The sequence below is a fragment of the Dunckerocampus dactyliophorus genome, chromosome 12 (genome assembly GCF_027744805.1).
Source record: "Dunckerocampus dactyliophorus isolate RoL2022-P2 chromosome 12, RoL_Ddac_1.1, whole genome shotgun sequence".
In the NCBI taxonomy this organism is placed as follows: Eukaryota; Metazoa; Chordata; class Actinopteri; order Syngnathiformes; family Syngnathidae; genus Dunckerocampus; species Dunckerocampus dactyliophorus.
Genome location: NC_072830.1, coordinates 18,332,012 through 18,354,021, shown reverse-complemented (window position 1 = coordinate 18,354,021; position 22,010 = coordinate 18,332,012). Strand labels below are relative to the sequence as shown.

Genomic DNA, 22,010 nt, shown 5'->3' with positions numbered 1-22,010 from the left:
TTAAAAGAACAAAAAAGAAATGATTAAAATGTGAACCAGCTCACCTGCAGCTGGGATCACTGATGAGACTGGAGTAGGTGTCCATCGGCACAGGATCCATCGAGAGGTCTGAAATTAGGAGCGACTTCCTGTGTTTAAGACTGCAGCGACTTCGGACCTCCTCAGACACTGTCAGCAGTGCTGCAAAAAAACCACGTGATTATTACTAAACACAATAAAACTATCTGAGATTACACAGAGTTGTTAACCATGCCATTACCAGCCAAGTACGCCACACTCTGGGTGTTGACTTCAAACTTGTCACATTTCAGATGCTTGCTGATGAGAGCCAACAGTGTGTGAAGGATCCTCACTGTTCTCGCTACTGTGGTGGCTGATGGGTGTCTGTAACCTGGAGGCGCATGACCAAAAATACAGTGAGAATAAGGGCGCACATCCAAATGTTTCTCCTACAACTGAGCAGTTCAATTGCGTAGGCCCTAGCAAGCAATGAAACCTACAAAATGCCTAAGCAAGATTTTAAGAACTTGAATGACAGTTGCATGTCACCGTCCACAAATTGCGTGTGAAAGTTTGTGCTCGTGCGTGTCATCGTGCACACGCTGGCTTGCGACGCAATCCCAGAAAGTTGAAAAATTCTCAACTTTTCACCGGAGTTGAAAAAAAACATCAGCCGTAGTTTCATTGATCAACCCAAAAGTGGACAGGATGCTAATCAGTTCGCTATACTTGCCGTGTCAGATTTCCTGGTGCTATTTGACGTTTCTAAAAAAAAGAATATAGAGATATAAAGAAAAAAACGGTGGGGGAACTCGTCAGTGCCAGAGTAAACATATCGGGTAAGTACATTAAGATCCGGTACTAGCAAGAGTCCTTGATCAACACTGGCCGCTCCTATGAACAACTTTGACACCCTCAAATTCCCTCTACATCTGACAGCCAATCAAAACCGTGGGAGACTCGTATAATTCGCTCTGGATGTAAACACGTCGTTCACGGGTGTCGCTGGTGACAGAGGCTCGTCGCCGCCCGTGTGCATGGTTTGCTACCTGTTGGCGATGAGTTTTTGCCAATCGCAGTTGTTTATCGCCTCCTGTGTGTGGCGTGTAATGTAAACTTACCCGATATGTTTACTCTGGCACCGACAAGTTGCCATGCCGCTTTTTTCTTTATATCTCTATATTCTTTTTTAGAAATGTCAAATAGCTCCGGGAAATGTGCCACAGCATAACATTTTCAAAGGTAGAGAAGGTTGTGTTTTCTTAAAATGCGGCAGTGATGCTATTCACTTGCAACTTTGGCTAGCGATATTGGGATGGGTAAAAGTAAAGAATTTTTTTTAACCTAAGGCAATTTGTTGACATCGTGTTTCTCCATTTGTGCACATTTCTATTTTGATTCTTATGTTTTAAAAGGATATTTTATACTCCTTGTAGTGGCCACATAGTTCCATAACTGAGTAGAGATGTTTTTAACCACGTCACTATTTGATACTCAGCTGGAAGAAAACTCTTTTGTCATAATGTGCAATAAGAACATTTACAGGTTGTTTACCATGTATTGTTTGTAAAATTGTTTTAAAAAATGCGCTGAGGTTGAGGGGCGTGTATTTAAGCAAGGTGGTGTGCTGTGCACAAGCCAACCTGGGCTCCATGACAGGCGATGTTTATTCTACCCAGACTAACTTGAATTAAACAAACTTTTTCCATTTTTTGACAGGATTATCTTTCACCCACGGAGTACTGGGGCACAGGGATAAGCACAAGCTGGATTTGTAAACGTAAGTACGAAAGCAAGTGCGATTGTTACATCTAAGAGCTGCTGTAGTAATTTCGTTCTTGACAACGACAATAAAACTTTGGTACATGCGCAAATCTTTCTTCTGGTTGCCAACAATCTATTTTACAATCTAATTTACAAAATCTGTGAATTTTGTTACTTGCTGTGGTAGAATTCAGGTTAATACTGCTAAGCATTTATTTTGAAGCCTCCTTGAAGTCTCTGTGTGCATGTTTTAATGCTGTGCAAAGAGACAGTAGTTATGTTGCTGTTGTCGTTTCATGCTTCTTAGCGATCAAGATGACGTTAACAATACGACAACTAGCGCCTGTATGTAGACATCAACTTAAGCAGGCACTTTTTTGGTAAGAAACTAGGACTTCATCAGGTGGTTTATGTGCCAAAATACAGGAGGCAGTAAACCAGTGGAAAAGGTACATCACATAAAATATTCATTCATTCATTTAATATTAATTATTTAGTATGTTATGTTGTTACAGGGGCCATTTATCTAGGTAGCCAAAAATTGTGCTTACTTGCACAATAATATGAACATATCCTTTCGTTTCTTTATAAGGTATAAAATTATACATTGTAAATACATACTGTAATCCTGCCCACTATGTCATCAGCCTGACTTCAATGAATTTTGGAGGTGTGGTGAAAATGCAGGTTACACAAACCTTTTCCCCAGGTAAATACCTTTAAGAAGGTGGCCCACAAGTGCAAAGTTGAAGTTAGCACTGAAGTTCAGTCCAACAAAGTGGTCCATCTGCTTACAGTGCCATTCCAAAGGACGCCTGATCTCCATGAACACCTCTTCTGGACTCTACAGGAACCAAATAAGTGTTATAAATAAATAATTTTAAAAAACAACAAAAAAAAAACAAAGGAGAAACAAAGAAGGACTTGTAATATGTACAGCAGATTCCAACATATTTGCGATTCAGCATTCACTTCCTGCAAATTTGCGAATTGGTTCAAAATTTTTTTTTGTATTTGTGGGGAAACCCATCCATTTGTGTTTTTTCCTCTGAGAAATTAGGAATTTTTTTCTGCAGAATCGTAAGTCAGTAATAACTCAAATAGGGATGTTTGATAATATCGGCCTACCATTATTATCGGCACGATATTGGCATAAAAATGTCTTATCGGTTGATATCGGTATCTATTTTTTTCCCCTATAATGAAAACCGATAATAAAAAGCTGCTGTATAAATCGGCTTATGGGCTCACGTACTTACTGTCACCAAGGCATCCAGCTGCGTCAACATGTGGAAACACTTCGTCACGTCCTGTGTTATTTCTCGCAGTCGAAACTGGGCTTGATAATTTGAAACCACGGGCATGGGTGTGCCGCAAATAGCACCGACATTAGTTGACTTGTTAGCTTGTAGTGGCACGGGCACGATGTCGTTGTCATTCGACATTTTTACCCACGTTGAGGGTCACCAAATGTGGAGATGCGATTCACATTGCGACAGTTTACTCTCCACTCAACTCAACCACAAGCGACAGCAAAGTGGCTACAACCTCATGACCCGGAAACGGAAGTACACGAGAAAGAGATAGATAGATAAATCGGCAAAAAAGCCAATATAGGACATCCCTACTATATCTCTAAATATACCGATCCCTCATTTAACCGGTTAATTGGTTCCAGACCCAATGTGGTAAGTGAATTTCCGCAAAGCAGGATTCCTTATTTATAAATGTAATATTTTCATAGTAAGAGCATCGTAATAATTAATTAAAAATTAATTCAAACCTGTAATAAAAGGCTGTTGTTCCAGCGATCAAGCCTGATGATTGTGTGTCTCATCGAACATTACAATAACATAACTGACACCCAATGACCAGTGTAATGCCAATGGTAATGGTTTAATTTATTTGATATACACTTTACATTACATATTGTTTACATATGGTTTTACTTTGGCATACACCACATATTACACTTCACAATTTCACATGTCCAAAAGGGGTAGGAAGAAGACAGCTTTAGAGTGTCGAATGCTAGATTTCATTAAAGTCTTTGCTTGCGTCTTTTGAATGCCTTATATTTGGATTTAAGTTCATTTAGACATTCCTATGCTTCTTATGCTTGGAAAAAAAGCATATTTTTAAAAATGAATAATAGGCCATATTCAACCTCAAAACAGCATGATTTAATAATTAACCCTTTAGGCGCCAGAGTTTTTCAACTAAATATTCAGTTTTGACATTATTATTTCAGAAGGTTGTAGCTTGAAAATGGTTAGAGATAAAGGCATACTATAAATGACAAAAATCATCAGTATGACCCAAAGTTTGTCATGGGAGTAAATTTGCTCATCTCATGTGCATATTATGATGTCACCAGGCTCAGAATTAGCCAGATCTCTGTCTTCACAAGACCAGCTCATTAACAGGCTCATCAAAATGTCTGATCTGTGATACTCTTCCTCATCTCTCAAGCAAACCCAGCCAATCGCATCATCATCATTTACAGCAGGATCTTGAACGCCACTGCTGCCTCCTGTGCTATTACTAGTGTACTTCCTGCCGCAGGAAGAAGTGTGGATTCAGCGTGGATTTCAGGCCCAAAATGTGATGAAACTTAAAATTGTATCAAATAATACTGTATTTGGATCATGCTTTATAGCCTACAACAGTGGTTCCCAAACCTTTTACAGTCACATACCCCTTCAGATATTTGACCTGAAGCCATGTACCCCCTAGTCCTGCACACTTAAACACATAAACCTCAATCCTAATTAACTTGAAATATTGAACATAATTAATTGTTTAATACATTTTATAGTAATTCCCGGTCAAAAATTGTCACATTTTGATAAAGTTTTACATGAGCATTGATAGGCCATTTGTATTTACTGCTTTTATATGAGCAGACATCTGTTTATAGCAGTGCAGGGTTTGTGCTGGAAGATGTGACTTGCCTTATCATTGAAGACATGCATCGTGTCCAGGGTGTGGAGGTTCTGCTCCAGCAAAGCAGTTCCAGCAGAATACAGGTTCACTTCATCCAGCTGTAGTACAGCAACTGCAACCCAGAACAGCGCCCTGTGCATAGGAGACTCCTGCAGAAGCAAGAGCAAGTTTAAGTTGTTGAAATCATGAAACATAATTGGTAAAGTTTAGATTTTTTTGTGTACACCGTATTTCTGCCCGAGCAACCCGGACCCACATATTGGAACACAATAATGTAGTTTGGTTGACTTTTTGTATACCTTACTGAGTAGAGGCTGCAGTTTGGTAAGCGCAATGACAGTGGCTTCAATTAATACTTGGCTATTGTAGTTGTCGGGCCCCTTAAGACAGCTCTCAAGACCCTAAGGAAAGTTGAAAAAAATTATGATGTTTTAGTCATAAAAGGTCTTTAAATTCATGGCCTGGCCTGATAAATAGGCCTTCTTTCTTACCCGGTCTATGCTGAGAAGAGGACTGGCTTTACTGAGGATGCGAATAATCTGCTTGATCTGGCCATGGCTCACCCTTTTACTGATGCAGCCAAACACCACCAGGGCTCTGGGCTGGAGAGATGGGTTGTACTGGAATGCAAACCTGGACACAATTCATCATTTTACATTTTTCTAATTCTCACGGACGCATTAAAATAAGACAGAAAATTTGGAAAAAAAATACATACTTCTGTGCAAGCTCTGTCCACTGGTCTAACCATTTACAGGCTGGGATGTCCCTCATACAAGCCTGTAAAACAAATACATAAAAACAGTTTGCATCAGCAGTGTTGGGCAAACTACTGTAAAAAGTAATTATTTACAGATAATTTCCCCCAAAATGGAACTGAATTAGGAATACAATTACAGTCCCTCGTTTATTATTATGCTTAATTGGTTCCAGACCCGACCGTGATAAGTGAAATTCCACAAAGTAGGATTCCTTACTTATAAATAGAATATTTTTGTAGTTAGGGCATTGAAAACCTGTTTACGACCTTTTAAATATATTTTTTTAACCATTATTAGAGCCCTCTGGATATGAAGTAACACCCCAATAGTCAGCACTCGTATTAGCCAATATAGTAGACATAATCAGAGTAAATAAGCCATTTAAGAAATTAATAGGACTCAGGCCCGTGTGTGTTACTGTAAATTTGTTCCCTATGGGAGTTGAGTAAGGAGTGGACAGGACAGGTTCAGAGATGAGTTTCATCTTTGCGTGGGTAACAGCCGCAACAGTAGCCCGTGTTTTTATTAAGGATTTATTAGGGATGTGCTTGTGTGTCTCACCAAACATTACAGTAACATTACTGACACCTAGTGACCGGTGTAGAATACTACAGTATATATCATCAACGTCTGAATGTGTCTTTGGAATGCCTTAAAAACCTTGAAATATGTATTCGTATTTAGCTTAGTCGTGCCATTGAGATATTTCATGACAATAGGCTGAGGGCTGAGCTTGTGACTTGCAATTCTCTACCCAAACTCTAGGGGCAATGTTTTCTCGAGAGGAAGCAACCACAACTTACTGACTAGCTATTTAGTTTCCTGTGTAGTAGTAGTAGTAGTAGTAGTAGTAGTAGTAGTAGTGAACAATCGTGACTGGGGAGACACCAGTGCATATTAATGGTTGAAATAATACTTAATGAAATGATCAATTCCTGGACAACAATTAAGGCTTTAATTACTTTTAACACCTTTACTCACAATACTGGTTGTAACTAAATTAAGGGGTGAAAGTACAACTTGATGACTGACCTCCATGATTTCTAATAAGGCCTCAGTGACGGTTTCCAAGGAGGAAAGGGCAAACGTCTCCCTCTCGTATGATCCCGGGGAGAAGGAACGGTCTCTGTAGCTGGAGCGGAAGGCAATGACAGCTGCCGATTTTACTTTGCTGATGCCAAAAAGCAGGTAGAACTTGGGCAAGGAGAATTCTGTCAGGCTCAACCGCAGAACCTGTTTTGTCTCCTCTGAAATGGGTAAAAGAAATATGTAGTTCACGGCAAGTACATTGATTCAAATAAACATCTATGACTGTGGCCCAGATTTAAATCCTCACCACTGAAGTTGAGTTGCGAGCAAGTGCAGAGGGAATGAATGATGTTGATGACTAAGCCATGAGTAGAGGCCCTGAGGGATAGTGGCCCAGTTGCCACCAGCAGCGTAACGACGTGAAACAGGTATGGCAGATGGGCGGCAACATCCAACGAGTTGTTGAACGAAAGCATGAGCATGTAGCGTGCCAAAATGGCAATGTCATCCCACATCAGGTGTTGCTCCAATGTCGGTGTTGGCGACAAGCAGGTCTTGTCTATAATCTTACACATTCGACTGATGACCTGTCACAGAGAACAAGGAAGAGGACTGTCATTGAAACACCCTTGTAAAAGTGATTTGTCCTCTCAACCAGAACATATGCAAAAAACTCAGTGCCTTAAGGGCCAATCATAACATACATTCATACATACACAAGTAGTCACAATGTCATAGTTAGTGAGCAACCAATGGTTCAATTAATAGAAACAATAATAATGAATTACACGTAAATTAGGACACTGAAACAGTCAGAGTATTTGAAACGTAAAACATTTTTGTTAAGGCAGCAGAATCTGACAATTAAAGACACATACACATACTAAGATGATGATTACTTGAGTCAACACTGATTGCTCTGATGAAACGGTCTACACAATGGCTCTCTTTCACTGCAAAGCTGGCGTCTGCAATAAAAGGAGCCAGGGCCTGGGCTTACTATTGTGTCTGTGTGTGTGTGTGTATGTTGTTTTGTTTATCCCAGTAGCAAGCCTCACTGATAGAGCGCGCACAGATGAGTTTTTCTCTCAAGACGTGACACATTTCATTTGGACTTATTTCTTCAAAGAAGTAAGTATTTATTTCCAGACTAATTAAATGCAATGCATGAGGATAATACTGTATGATAACGTCAACAGGAGTGTAATACGATATCTATTTGAGGATAATATGGTGCTATATGATAATATCAACGTGAACATAGTACTGTATAATAACATCAACATAAACATAATACTGTATAATGTCAACATGACTATAATACTGTGTGATAATATTAGCATGAGGATAATACTGCATGATCATGTGAACATGAGGATAACACTGTTTGATAACTTCAATATGAGGATAACGCGGTATAATATCAACATGAGGATATATAGACAATTAACTGCGCTAAACGAGGGATTATTAAACTGTATGATGATAGCAACAAGACAATAATGCCTTATGATGATATCAACATAATAATACCATATGATAATATCAACATGAGGATAATACCGTATGAAAATAACAAGATAATACTGTACGATATCAACATGACATATTACTGTATGATAACGTCATGAGGGTAATGTACATTATCAACATGAAAGGTAATACTGTATGATGATATCAACATGAAAATAATACCATATGATCATATCACCATTAGGATAATACCACATGGTAATATCAACATGATGGTAATACTGTATGTTAACGTCATGAGGATAATACTGTATGATGATATCAACATGAAGATAACACTGTATGATAATATCAACATGACGGTAATACTGTGTGATAACATCAATATAAAGGATAATACTGTATGATGATATCACCATGAAAATAATACCATACGATAACAGCAACATGAGGATATTGCTGTATGATAATATCAACATGAGGTAATACTGTATGACAACTTTGTTAGGGTACTACTGTACGATATCAACAAGGCGAGGATAATACCATATGATAACATCAACATGAGGATAATACTCTTTGACAACACACAGCATGGTCAGGAGCCAAATTGCAAGAACTAATTTGATACTTTTCATGGACTAAAAAGTAAGCCAAACAAAAGGAACTGCTATATCATTTCATGCCAGACTGGGTCTAGCCTCACCTTACTGGAGACCAGTTTGACATTTCCTGATGCCAAAGCCACTGCAGTATCAGCCATCACCTCAGCCTTGATGGAGCCTAGGCCTCCTGTAGCACTGGTCTTGATGAAACTGTCTAACACCACGTCCAACAGATCTGTTATCTAAGGAGAAAGCATTTACAAAGATAACTAAATAATCTAGATCATTATCTAAAATGAAGTAAAAATCTACAAATTAGAACTGGAACCATATGGGCAATCAGTTAAAAAGTTCCAGAGGTTATTGGTGTGGTGAACTCACCTGGCCCAAGCTGCCCCAGATCTTAGCTTGAATGGAGGGATACATCTGCTTTTCGTTGATGGTCATGGTGATGAGCTTGTCCAAAATGGCAGTGACACGCTGGCGCTTGGCATCATCATTGTGCTTACAAAAGCGAACAAGGTTTAGCAGCCAGGGTGTCATGTACTCCAAGCAAAGATGCTTCAGCTCAATACCTGCAGAACAAAAAATAATTATGTAAAAAGCCTCCAATAGTGGCTACTGCGTGTGAAACGGTGCACCATAATCACGGTCCGGTACGTACTATAGCTCGGTTTTAAGATCACAGTTTGGTTCATTGTGGGTAAGGTAAGAAAACAAAATGCAAATGCGGCCTATTTTCAGAGAAAAAAAATATATTTTTGACAAAAATCCATAAATGTGCTGGGCCATGAGTGCTGAATTGCAAATGTATGCTGTTCTGCTGTAGCAAAAAATGTGATTACAAATACATGACATAAATTCATTCATACATTCGTCACCCAGCGCATCATCTGCTCAAGACAAATGCCTCCTTCAACCCGCTAACAAAGTAGAATAGCATTATGATGTTCACACACAGACAAAAAGTTAACTGCTAAATTCATTTTCTAACGCAAAAGCAAGTAAATGAGTACTGCGTAGTATTTATGATTACAAGATTTAAGATTACTTACATCATATCAAGATGGTGTGTCAGTGGTGCTGATGGTGTTAAGTGTACTTACTGGATTTGCTGAAGCCAGAGATGCACTCCTCCAGAAACTCCAGGGTCAGATGAGGTTCATTGGCAGCTAGTGTCTTACTGATGGACACGATGAAAAGAGTGTTGTTGGCTGGAATGCAGAGGCCTGATGTCTCCAGCAACTGACCTTCTATCTTTAGGTTGAACGTGCAAGTCAAGGCACACAATAGATTATAAGCTGCAGACCTAAGCAAGGATGGAAAAGAGATTGCTGTTAAAATGTTAGTGCGGTCAATAATTGGCAATTGGAGTACTGTTCTTAATGGTATGAGGTTGAACTGAATAATGGTTGGATCTATCTATCTCTAGCTATCCTAACACATATCTGTTGTGAAGCTAATCGATGCAGCATCAGCAATTAGCTTCTTGACGTGTTAGTAAACAACACTGTACAATTCGTGTAAGCAAACATCTGAGAAATACCTGCGATTGGGCAGGGCAAAGTGTGAAAGTGTGGCCTAGGAGTCGAGGCTGCTGTGTCTGCCTGCCGCTATTTCTGCTTTTTTAAAAAACATTTTTTTTTTTTAACATTCCCCCTACCCTCCTCACCATTTGCGTGTTTTGACAAAGTCTACAAACTCCTAAACTTTGCATAGAAACGCTCACAAATGTTGCTCATATTGGAAGTTACAGATGTCTGCCATCTGCTGGTGTAAATTATTAACTACACCAGGCAGCAAATTCAGCAATATTTTGCAACTTTGGCACAAAATCCCTACATAAGAAGATTATGGGTTTCTGTAAGAAGCATTTGGAGGCAGTTGTGCACAATATACTGTAGTGATGAAACCATATATTAAGGATCCCGCTATTACGGCCTCGACCCATATTTTCTATTTCTGCTTTGAAACTACATGTTAATTGAAAAATGTTTTTCAGTTACATCAGTGATTAGGCAGCCCAGTGTTTCCCGTGCATTCATTTATTTGTGGCGGCAAATACATTTGGCGCAAGATTGTTTGCCCTTGCTCTGAAACAACGGAACTGTCTGTGAATGTAATTTGTCGTTCCAATTCCGGAACTCTGTTGATGTACTACACTGCCGATGGAGATGTCATACAACTTCATGTCAAAAAATCCTAACTATCCCTTTAAGACACCTCAAACACACAAGGTCTGCCAGGAAAGAAGATGTGGCAGGAGGGATCGGTGTTGCCAACTTAGCGACTATATTTAGCTATTATTCAGACCCTTCGAAATTCTGCAAATCTAGTTTTTCTGGTCTTATTGGATACTTATTGGAGGCTAACATGAAGGCACGTACCGCTCTTCTATGATACCCCACCCTCCCCCCAGCTAAAAGCACTAACAGGGCTCCGTCTTGCTTTTGACAAATAAAAAAAACACACAAAAAGTAATGTTGAAGAGAATTGCAACAGATGTGGAGGACTGACCTGAGACTGGGGTCAGAACTGCCCAGGTTGAGCAGAGCAATATTGAGCAGCGTGCCGGGAACATCTTTGGGCCGGATCTTAGTGTGCTGGGGAATGGAGTCTGGTTGTGATAGCTCCCATCGTGTTCGAATATGGATGATGGACTGAACGATGGCATCACATTCCTGATGCATGAAAGTAAGCGGTGTACCCTGGTTGGCCATGGTGAGGGTGAACTGGCTCTCATCTACCAGACAAATCTCTTCAATCTCTGAGGCATAGTAGACATCATTAAGGAAGACGGGTTGCCCAAGAACCCGCGTTCGTTCAGCTGAGGTCACCTGCACTGCTGTTGAGCCGACCTAATAAGCAAAAAATAAAAAAATGTTTATTAGTAATGTTGGTCATGCTGCTCCCAGTGCCTTCAGTGATTAAAAACCTCACCTTTATTGAGACCTTGGTGTCTTTGTGAGCCAGTTTCAGGGCATTATGGAACACTTTGAGATCTTCCTCTAGAGTCAGTGTTGCAGCGGGTAGCTTCTGTTGGTCAGGTTCTATGTGCTCAGCAAGCTTAGCCGGAGAGTCGATGAACTGGAGCCGCTTGCTTCCCTTCAGGCCAGTGAGTAGCCGCTCGTGGTATTTAGTGTACTCTCTCACCCAAGTATTGCAGTTGTAGACATAGACAGCCGCCACGTTCTCATAGGCAAAACCGGGAAAGACCACAAACCACTTAGACAAAAAGTCAGTCTTGAAGCGGTTGCTGGGGCCCACGTGAGTCAAGTCCACCACAATCTCATAGGGCTTGGCGTAGTACGGTTTCAGGGTGAGGAGTACATGGTAGATAAGCAGGTCTCCGTTTATCTGGCCAGTTTTGAATCTAAAGAAAACACAAAAACATGAGAAAAATATTTACAAAAAACTACCAGTGATTACTGAACTTCATAGGGGTTTTGATTTTGAGCATATAAAGGGGCACTCGCTCTTGGCTATTCATACCGTGCTTGGGCCTACTTAACACCTACAGTCAAGCATGTTTGGCTAGTGTGAGTGCTCTGATCCGTGAAGTTCGGAACAGTTCTTCTCTGGCACACTTGGAGAAAGCGGACCTGCACCTGACACGATTGGTCATGTACATGCTTGTGTGCAACTGTAGCTCAAGTAGGAGCATAACTGAAATGTAATTGGCTTTTACTTTATTATTACGCCACGTGCAAGTAACAAGTTCTCTTTTTATTTTTGTACACTATTAAATTATGGGAGTCCCTCATAACCCAAGGACCGCCTGTATGAACAGAAAGACTCAAAATTTAAAAAAACTAGCGTGCATAACAACGTGTCGTTTCATTCATGCGATCATCACATAGCGCAAGTTATAAATGACAGCCACCACCTCATACTCAAACTCAGGACTATATAATATAATATCAATGTAATATTCCACGAAGTGCAGTGAATTAGCCATGCACAAGTGATGACACAAGCAGACGGGCCAAAACATAAAAGCTCAGTATGAGTGCACGCCAAGAGGCACCAAGTGAGGGAGATGGAATTGCACTTGCACATTGTTGCATGGTACGGGTGCCAATCAACAAATCATGCATTTCACTTTTAAAAGAGGTTGCACAATACACACATACATGTGAAGTAAATACAACTGCATGTCAGTGTGAAATGAAAATCAACTGACTTTTCTAAGTGGGACAATGGTAATAATGAACACCCAACGAAGCCCAAGTCAGCAAAATGGGGCGACGAATACTCTTTCTTGGATTCACAGTATATGTGGTCCAACTCAGAAAAGAAACCGCTCAAACTGCAGCATGGACAGCGCTTTAAAGCTACAGCACAGAGTTATTGCAAATGCTACCAGAGTGGTTGGAAAACCTTAATATGCATGTGTTGTTTTTTGCACAAGTTACTACACAAGTGTTGTTTGAAGAAAGTTGAGTATTGCACACGTTGAATAGTTGCATTGGTGCCTAATGTTCAGTCTTGGCACAGACTGAAAGTCATTGTTATTATTGTAATTGTAGGCGATTTCACCGTTTATCAAAAAAAAAATCTTTAATGCAGTCAGATAGAGCAATGAATGCCAATATAACCCAACACTGACATTCATGAAAGTGTTTTTCTATTTGCACAAGAAGTTACTCAAGGAAAGCAAAAACAATATTGCAAAGTGGTTGCAAATGCAAATGCTGTCTGACAAGGGATAGTGTTTTCGTTCCAAAGTGCAGCCGGGAGGCCATTTGTGTGCCCGCAGCACAGTCTAAAAATATAATTCAAGAAAACCAAATAAGGAAAATTTCCAAGAAGAAAGTTGAAATAGTTGGGGAATTAAAAAAAAAAAAAGGAAAAAAAAACCAGCTGTAATTTTATGAGAATGAAGTAAAGAAGTAATAAAGAAAAAAGTTTTTTTATTTTAAAAAAATTATGGGAATAAAGTCACAACATTACAAAAAGAAAATCTACAAAGATTAAGAAGAAAGTTTAAATATTTGGAAAATTAAAAAATGGGGGAAACCAAAGACTGAAGTCTTTGGACACCCCTGCCCTAGGTTAACAGTTGGGGGATAATGGGAGGGGAAACACTGGATGGGTATTTGACAAATTTCTTTGACGTATTTAAAGATCAGCTACATAATGAATACTACTCTCTCTTTTTGTTGGCAGATCTGTGTTGCAAAAGTGAAGGGTCCAAAATAACCTCACAATTGAAAGGCTGTTCATACCATTTCAAGAAAACACCAGCAGCAATTGTGCAACTCCACCAAGAGCTCACAAAGGAAGTAAGTATTTTACACAATGTTGTGCAACGGTTTAGGCAATATCCTGAAGTGTAGAGTTAAATTGACACTTGTCAATAGCCATGCTTGCTAACTTGAAGCCTTGCAGCATAAAACATTTTTCTTTCTCTGAATGTTTGTCTAATTACAGAAAAGAATGGAAGGAACGAGAACTCTTTGTCTGCTTCTCATGCCGTTACTCTGTGACACCAATGCAAACCTTTCACTTCCTGCAATGGAGCCCAACCAAACTAACTATGGTCCTACAAACTTTTTTGATAAGCGCAACAATGGCACACGAGCGGACTGCTTGGTTGATGCGGAGATGGGTCTGATTGCTATAGGTACAGCAGGGGGTCTGATTGTGTGCCTACTGGTATCTACTGTAGTACTGGCATGCCAAATCTGCCACATTCGGCGCCAGGTTTATGCTCCACGAAACTCCCACTCAAACATGTACTTGGTAAGTAGTACAGACTACTGGGACACTAGCCCGCCAGAGATTGGAGGACTGGTAGGGCCTTGTGAAACCAGTGTCATGCTAGACGAGGTGAGCGCGGACAACATGACAGAGGATGAAAACCAAGCCGAAAAAGACAAGCAAGATGAGGGGCCTCGGGTGGAAACTGATCGCGGGGCTTCTGCTGCTGCTTTGAACCTTGAAGATAGGGAAGGTCAGATGCTGAGCTCAAGCTCAAAAGACTCTTGTTTAGAAAATCCGAAAGATCTTGAGGACATGCCGCTTGTTGTGTGACACAGTCGACATAGTCTGGTGAAACACCACTGAAGATGACAGCAGCAATTCCGTTAAGGAGCAATGTAACAAGGTGTTGTTCTGTTCCCCTGAAGATAACAAGAAGAAAACACCTATCATGGCCTAAACCAGTCGTCACCAACCTTTTTGAGCCGACATGTCCTATTGTAATTTACCAATGCATAAAACTAAGGCAGGCACAACATCAAATTAAAAGCTCAAGTTCAAAATTCTACACATCACCTACAGTATTCCAGGGGAAGAGTGGCCACTAACAACCTATTTTTATGCAGGACAGTCTTTCACCAGCCACGCCCGGAAACAACAACAACAACAACCCTATTGTGAGCATTCCGAGGGGACATACCCTCCAGAGATATAAACAGGGAACCCCACATTTAAGATATTCAGAACTGAAGAAGCCTTTTGGATTAAAGGTGAAACGTCTTCAGCAAACAAGAAGAGTCCAGGTACCTTGAGTCAACCTTTGTGAAGTACCACAATGTGGATGACTGAGAATCGACACAGACTTTTACATATGAGAAGACAATGAGACTTTTTATAATTGCAGGGGACATGTCCACAAATTCACAGTCCAACAGCACGCCAAACAAACCTTAAACAGTAATGACCTCTTCTCAGCCAGAACACGACTATTCTAAGATCAGGGACCTATAGTCACTTAATACTTTGTAGTGAAAAACATTTGGTGAAAATGTGGTTAATTAACAGAAAGAATAGCGAGTCTTGTTTTCCTTTTCCTCTTTTTCCCCATGTGACTCAAGACCAAATTTGAAACGCTAATGTGTGCTAATAACCCATGCAGTGGAACCCCGGTTAGCGTGCGCCCCAGCTACCATGCTTTACGGTTAACATTTTATGCCATAACTTTGACTTGGTTTGCGTATATTTTCCTGTTAGCGTTCAGTATAGCTGTGTTTACATTTTCACGTATTTTGCCTCCGCGTTGTCCTGCAATTTGCCGTCGCAATGCGTGCAATTTATTTATGGCACTCCTGAAAAGCGCGACTAGTTTGCGCACCGTTTGCATACCGTTTACGCATAAATTACACACTTAGCACGTAATCCGTGACCAAAAATTGTGCCCTGTAGCAAGTAATGACAACGCTCCCACACGATTTATTTACACCTTGTCAAGTACTGTTTACATCTAGTAAATGACAACAGTACGTGCGGCGCGCATTGTTCCCACATGGGTCACCACCACTTCCCGCATCCATAACTATATAAATGTGTTTTGTGTTAACACTTGACTTATGGAATGGATTAATGACACTAACCGCGGTTCCACTGTGTATCATATATTAAACTGTTTTCTGGTGAACTTTGCACTACCATTTAATGTCATTTTCTAACCGCCTATAATTAGATATTCCTTGTGTTCACAAGATTAACTTAATTAGGGGCTGTACACTGCAACATTTTTAATGTTTTAAATAAAAGTATTTGTAATTTGTGAGTGTGATTGCGATTGTGTTTAAAATCAAAGACTTCTTTAACTCATTCAATACCAAAGATGTATTTATACGTTTTTAGAATCCCAAACGCCCAATCCCAACAACGTATAGATACATCTGTTGCGTTATTTTGCGTGAGAGGCAAAAAAAGATGATGCAAATTTGCACTAATTCATTGACATTTCAGAGCACTTTTAAGGCATAAAAAAGGCCACCAGAGGTGCATTTGATAAGAGGCAGGCAGGGTCATTTCCATCATCATTGGAATAATCACACATGACCGGGAGGAGAAAGTGAGAGGGCGTGGAGGAGTGTAGAGTGCAGAGAGTTACGCACTATAGGGAAATTTTATAGATTACATTTAAGATTTAATTTTCAAGCAAAACATGTCTTAGTACTTGGTGAAGAAACCTTTTTGGCAAACACAAGGTTCAGACAAATATTACGTAGTGGGTGACCAGGTCTGAGCCATACCTCAGGAGCGAGCGATTCTGAAACAGTATTTGTAAAGAGTTCCAGATCCTCACCCTATCAGCCCCTTCCACAGATTTTCAATGGGATTAAGGCCCTGTCCGTATGGGAACATTCCAGGGATTTTTTTTTTTTTTGGCGGGTTGAAAAAAATGTGTGTCCACACTGTACTGGATTAGTAAATAACGGATCACTGGGTGAAAACGATGTAATACACAAAGAACACCTACGGGTGGCGCTACAAATAGACATGCAGACGGAACCACGTGACACACCAAACTATAGAAGAAGATAGAACACATGCATCCGTCATCTTCCACTTTCCAAGGCTCGTCTTGATTTACGACAAAGTAAAATTATTGGGAGTCACTTTGGGAGTATAAGACAATAAAATACCAGAAGAATGTCAATGGTGGTGAGTCTGGACTCTCAAAATATTCAGATATTATGTTGTCGTCAACGCTCACTTCTGGTCACGTCGCAGCGACAAGTCACTGACGTGACCATTTTAAAAAAGGGCCAGATTGCTCATCTATACGGAAACGAGTCTGCGTGTTCAGATTTTCCCACACTGGAAGCAGTTTTCAAAAAGCCAGAACGCCGTTTCCGTGCGTATGAGAGACTGAAACGCTAAAATACTTTGCCGTTTTGACCTGAAAACGTTTCCGTGTGAATAGCCCCTCAGGTCCAGACACGAGCTAGGCCACTCATTTATGTGCTTCACAATATGTCATGTGGCAGAATTGTGCTTTTGTTTCAGTGCAATTGTAGATTTCAGAGATTGTATTGGGGTTAACAGTTTCGCAACTGAGACTTCCTGAAAGTAAAAAAAGAAAGTCAGGTCTTTCCAAATTTGGACAGAAATGACTTAAAAGACTGGTGTTCCTGCTTCAAGTTAAGAGACATGCTGCCAAACAGGCAAGATACCATACATCTTACATTACATACTGCTTGCTAACACTTACTCCGTTGGTGAAAGACGCAGTTCAGTTGGTTGAAGAGGATCCCAGGATCATTGGTAAGCAATTGAAATCCATCTTTCATACAGGATATTGTTCTGATTGCCATTAAGACTTCAGAATAATGTTATGATTTACAGATTTTCAATCACTTGTTGAATTTGCCATTTGTATCAAGTGTCAACCTCTGTTGTGCTAATGAGTAGGAAAATATATTGTTGGCAAGAGTAGCTTGATTATGTTTGATGATCAGTTTAAAGAGAATGAACTATAAACACTTGACATTTACAACCAATCAACCCACAGTGCACATGTAAAATAAAACCTACAAGACGGGTACCATAACATAGTCGCATAACGTACCTTGGCAATAACCCTCAAAATTCAAGAAGAGGTGCACATGAAGACATGACAAAAAAAATGTTTCTCGCATTAATTCATTGGCCTGCACAAGCCATCATACACATAAAGATATGAAAGTCTCATGACTTCAAGTCAGCTTGTTTCATGTTATTGTTAAAGCAGAACTGGAAATACAACAGATTTAAAATACATTTGTTACACTGAAGAGGCTATTATACGGTTATACTTAAAAGATAGCTATTGTAAATGGTAGGAATGGAAAATGTGGCAAAAATTAAAACATCTGCATTAGCAATTTGTGGCTTTTTATTTTAATTTTTTTTTATACCACACAATTCTCATTCTATATTAAACTTGCTTCGTCATCCCTCGCTACTTTGCGCTTTGAATTTCGCGGCTTCACTCTCACATTTTTTCGAAAATATATAAATAAATAATGCTGTTGTGTGGTTGAATCCGGCCTATTAGCCATTAAATTTGCATATTGAAGCACATTTTACATATTTTTGGCCTAAATAAACCCTTTACGCTCCAAAGTCGTAAAATTGCAACAAGCAACATTGCTGAATTTGGCCATTTCTGCAAATATGGTGCCTCATGTAGTTAATACTTTACACCAGAAGATGGCGGACATCTGTAACTTCAATCTGAGCAACATTTGTGGGCATTTCTATGCAAAGTTTCTAAGTTTATAGACATTGAAGCCCCTTGCGCGTGCGGCAGCACGTCCGCTCGCCATGACGCAGCATCTTTCAGCCGATGCTATGCTAAACCGTGTTAGGGGTGGCAGGAGGGAATGTGGTAGTTTGTTAAAACACCACTAATGGTGAGTGTGATGGCGGGAATGTAAAAAAGGCGGAAATAGCAGCGCACGCGGTACAATCCGCAGGACACTCCTCTGCAAAAATAGACTGCTAATAGATAGATATGACCCGAGAATACAATGACCTGGATGAATGAAAATACATTCACAGGCAGATGCTTTATATCTATCCATGTAATAATAGCAGTAATAATAGCCATTGAGGCAGCAGTGGTGTTCAAGATCCCGCTGTAAATGGCGATGATGATGGCTGGGTTTGCTTGAGAGAGGAGGAAGAGTATCACATGTGGATCAGACATTGTGATGAACCGGTATCGTGGAGACAGGGATCTGAGAAATTCTGAGCCTGGTGACGTCATAATATGCACATTAGATGAGTACATTTACTCCCATCACAAACTTTGGGTCATACTGTTGATTTTTCTAATTATCTCTAATCATTTAAGATACAACCTTTGAAATAGTAATGTCAAAATTGAAAAAAAAAAAAAAAAAAAAAACTCTGGCGCGTAACGAAAATCTTCAAGCATTAAAAATGTCTAAATGAGCTAAAATACATATACAAGGCATTCAGAAGACACATTCAAAGACGCTTTGAATGATACGTAGCATTCTACGATGGTCACTAGTTGTCAGTAATGTTATTGGAATGTTCAGTGAGACACACAAACGCCAGACTTGATTGCCAAAACAATAGGCTTTTATTGCAGGTCTGAATTATCTCACAACAAAAATCCCTAATAAAAACACTGGCTATTGCTAATGCAGTAACCCACACCAAGCTGAAACTCAACTCTGAACCCCCAATGTCACTTCCTGTCCACCCACCACTCAGCTCCCCTAGGGGACACACATTTATAGCAACCCACAAGAGTCTTATTTATGTCTTAAATGTCTTATTTTCTCTGATTAAATCGACTATATTGGGTAATACAAGTGTAAAAGTGACTATAGGTGTTAGTTCATGCCTAGAGGGTTCTAATTATGTTAAAAAACGTATTTAGGAAAATTGTAAATAGGTTTTCTATGCTCTAACTCAAAAATATTCCATTAAAAAGAAGGAATTCTACTTTGCAGAAATTTACTCATCACGGTTGGGTGTGGAACCAATTAACACCGATAAACGAGGGATTACTGTGCATTCTTTTTTGTTATCCATGCTATGATATGGTATTATATCTGAAATTACTTTCTATAATTACAGTTACAAAGACTGACCAAGAAGAAACAAGACTTAAGAAAACAATGATCCTCCATTTTGTAAGCTTAGTTTTTACATTGCTACTGAAAACAAGTGGTGCAGTGACATCTAGCCATGTTGTCAGTACAATGCAAGTGACAACTGATGAAAACAAAGAAAATACCCATCCTGCCACAGCGATCACTTTCCATCGATTAAATCAACCGGCTGAAAGTACTATACAACCAACCAAGGTGGATCAAACAGAGAAAGACAGCAACAAAATCTTGTCAACGCCTCCTCTAATTTACATGACTTCTAGGAAATTCAAGTCAAATGGACACCCAACAGCAACAAACACCAACTTCATAACTTTCCGAGTAAGTCATTCACCAGCAGAAATAGCCACAAAAGCCATAACAGCAAGCATAGCTCCAGTGCTGGGAAAATCTACCCAAAGCCAGGACACAGGACAGACTGTCCTATTCTCTACGACTAGCATCGGCTACAGATATTTGTCCACAGACTCAAACCTCAAGGCTACTGCAACCAAAGTTTCAACAACTCTTGAAAACAAACAGACTAATACACTCCTCTTCACGGGTGGTGATGCTACACGTTTTACCAAGGAAACAACATTCATCCTCACCACAAAGGCAGATAAAATCCCCTCTCAAGAAAAATCGAACAGACCGATTCACAGTGAAGTAGTAGCAGGACTAATAGGTTTGGCTTTGGTATTGATGATAGTTAGCTTTTTGGTCATCTATGTAAAGAAACGCAAGCTTCAGAAACAGCAGATAACAATGAATGACTGGGCAGGTCCGACACCGTTTGTCAGCGGAGGAGCTGACAATGGACAAGTAACACTGAGTTCATCAAGCCAGATTTCTCTCACCACCTTCCTGCCTAAGAAACTATCCAAAAAGATGTCCTATCAACCAGAAATAAGGGAGGAGTCAAATGAAATTACACCAATATCTACCTTTGGAGGACATAATGAGCCTAAGCAAATATAACAAAGGCTCAATCATAAAATAAAACAAAGCGTATGGAATGGACTGCTCAAAGCAAACATCTGAACCCCACTGAAATATCTGAAGAGAAAATCCAAGGGTCATCCAGTAGGGGTGTCACGAGAAACCCAACTCATGAGATGAGCCTACATGAGACTACACACGAGACTACGTGAGATTGAGTCCACAACAATGAGACAAGACAAGATTTTAATGTTAATTTTAAGAAAAGTACAATGAAAAAATATGACTGTACAAACTTTTTGCATTTAAACGTGTCACAAAATAATGCAGGTGCTTTTTGAAACCTTTATTGTCCCACAAATTGACGATAAACTACTGTATATTATTGTCAAAATTTTTAGGACCAAATACAGCACAGTTATAATACTGTATACAATAATAAAAACAATAATACATAATCAGATATCATAATAATGCAATATTTCCTTTAATATGTCATATTTCACTGTAAAGTTGTGGAATTGTTTGTGTTTGTTACATGTATTTTCTCACAGGCAATGTCAGTCTGTCACACATTCTTCAACTGCTGGCTTTTCAATAGGAATGTCAGCATGAATAGTTCCAGCTTGTTAAACAATGCCAGCTGACTGTTTTTTGTCTTATCTCTCTGTCTTTGTCTATCTACAGTACAACAGGCTTGTCCAGCTTCCCTTTGATATTTATAATAAAAAAAGTCTTACATGTACAGTGAGACAAAGACAAATCTTTGTGCATTTAGCAGGGATGCTCCAATCAGGGTTTAATGCTGCTGATAATGATCACATATTGGCTGTATCGGGGTAGCCAAAGTTTTTTTTTTTTGTGAGAGCTACTTTTGCAAGATGAAAATGGCCAAGAGCTACTAATTTTTGCAACATTTTCATAGCTTATTTCAAACCCAACAAACCGAATGCTTGTTTTACCAGAACATTAACAAAATGCTGGTATCCACAACTCACATTTTGCATTTCAGAATGCATTTCTTTCTAGTGTGAATAATAAGCAGGCTTGCAGGTGCCTCAGGTGGTCGTGGGGTGGCTCACTGGTGCCCGCGGGTACCACGTTTTACATGTTTTTTTTACTTTTAATGTGCACCCCTACTA

At 39.7% G+C, this 22,010-nt stretch overlaps 2 protein-coding genes and 1 long non-coding RNA gene across 5 annotated transcripts in view; 2 read left to right on the top strand and 1 right to left on the bottom strand.

The window, feature by feature from the left end:
• nf1a (neurofibromin 1a) overlaps window positions 1–22,010 on the bottom strand; it is an 89,930-nt gene that overhangs the window by 10,276 nt on the left and 57,644 nt on the right. For all 3 annotated transcript variants that reach the window (XM_054794049.1, XM_054794051.1, XM_054794050.1), the window contains 14 exons: window positions 11,519–11,951; window positions 11,096–11,436; window positions 9,685–9,887; window positions 8,960–9,153; window positions 8,680–8,820; window positions 6,808–7,087; window positions 6,504–6,718; window positions 5,429–5,490; window positions 5,202–5,343; window positions 5,010–5,111; window positions 4,719–4,859; window positions 2,482–2,608; window positions 260–391; window positions 45–180 (listed from right to left, as the gene is read on the bottom strand). In XM_054794049.1, coding sequence (XP_054650024.1) covers window positions 45–180; window positions 260–391; window positions 2,482–2,608; window positions 4,719–4,859; window positions 5,010–5,111; window positions 5,202–5,343; window positions 5,429–5,490; window positions 6,504–6,718; window positions 6,808–7,087; window positions 8,680–8,820; window positions 8,960–9,153; window positions 9,685–9,887; window positions 11,096–11,436; window positions 11,519–11,951 — 2,649 coding nt within the window. The remainder of the gene's footprint in view (window positions 1–44; window positions 181–259; window positions 392–2,481; window positions 2,609–4,718; window positions 4,860–5,009; window positions 5,112–5,201; window positions 5,344–5,428; window positions 5,491–6,503; window positions 6,719–6,807; window positions 7,088–8,679; window positions 8,821–8,959; window positions 9,154–9,684; window positions 9,888–11,095; window positions 11,437–11,518; window positions 11,952–22,010) is intronic.
• LOC129191079 (uncharacterized) lies at window positions 7,512–16,223 on the top strand. The gene is made up of 3 exons (XR_008573136.1): window positions 7,512–7,631; window positions 13,748–13,863; window positions 14,012–16,223. It is a non-coding gene; the product is annotated as an uncharacterized LOC129191079 (long non-coding RNA).
• LOC129191077 (protein EVI2B) lies at window positions 16,676–21,946 on the top strand. The gene is made up of 2 exons (XM_054794075.1): window positions 16,676–17,581; window positions 19,913–21,946. Exon 2 carries the CDS (start codon window positions 19,954–19,956, stop codon window positions 20,905–20,907), a length of 954 nt encoding a protein of 317 aa, XP_054650050.1. The 5' UTR covers window positions 16,676–17,581; window positions 19,913–19,953; the 3' UTR covers window positions 20,908–21,946.

Excerpts from the sequence above, each read along its gene's own strand:
- LOC129191077 (XM_054794075.1), top strand. The coding sequence starts at position 19,954 with ATGATCCTCCATTTTGTAAGCTTAGTTTTTACATTGCTACTGAAAACA.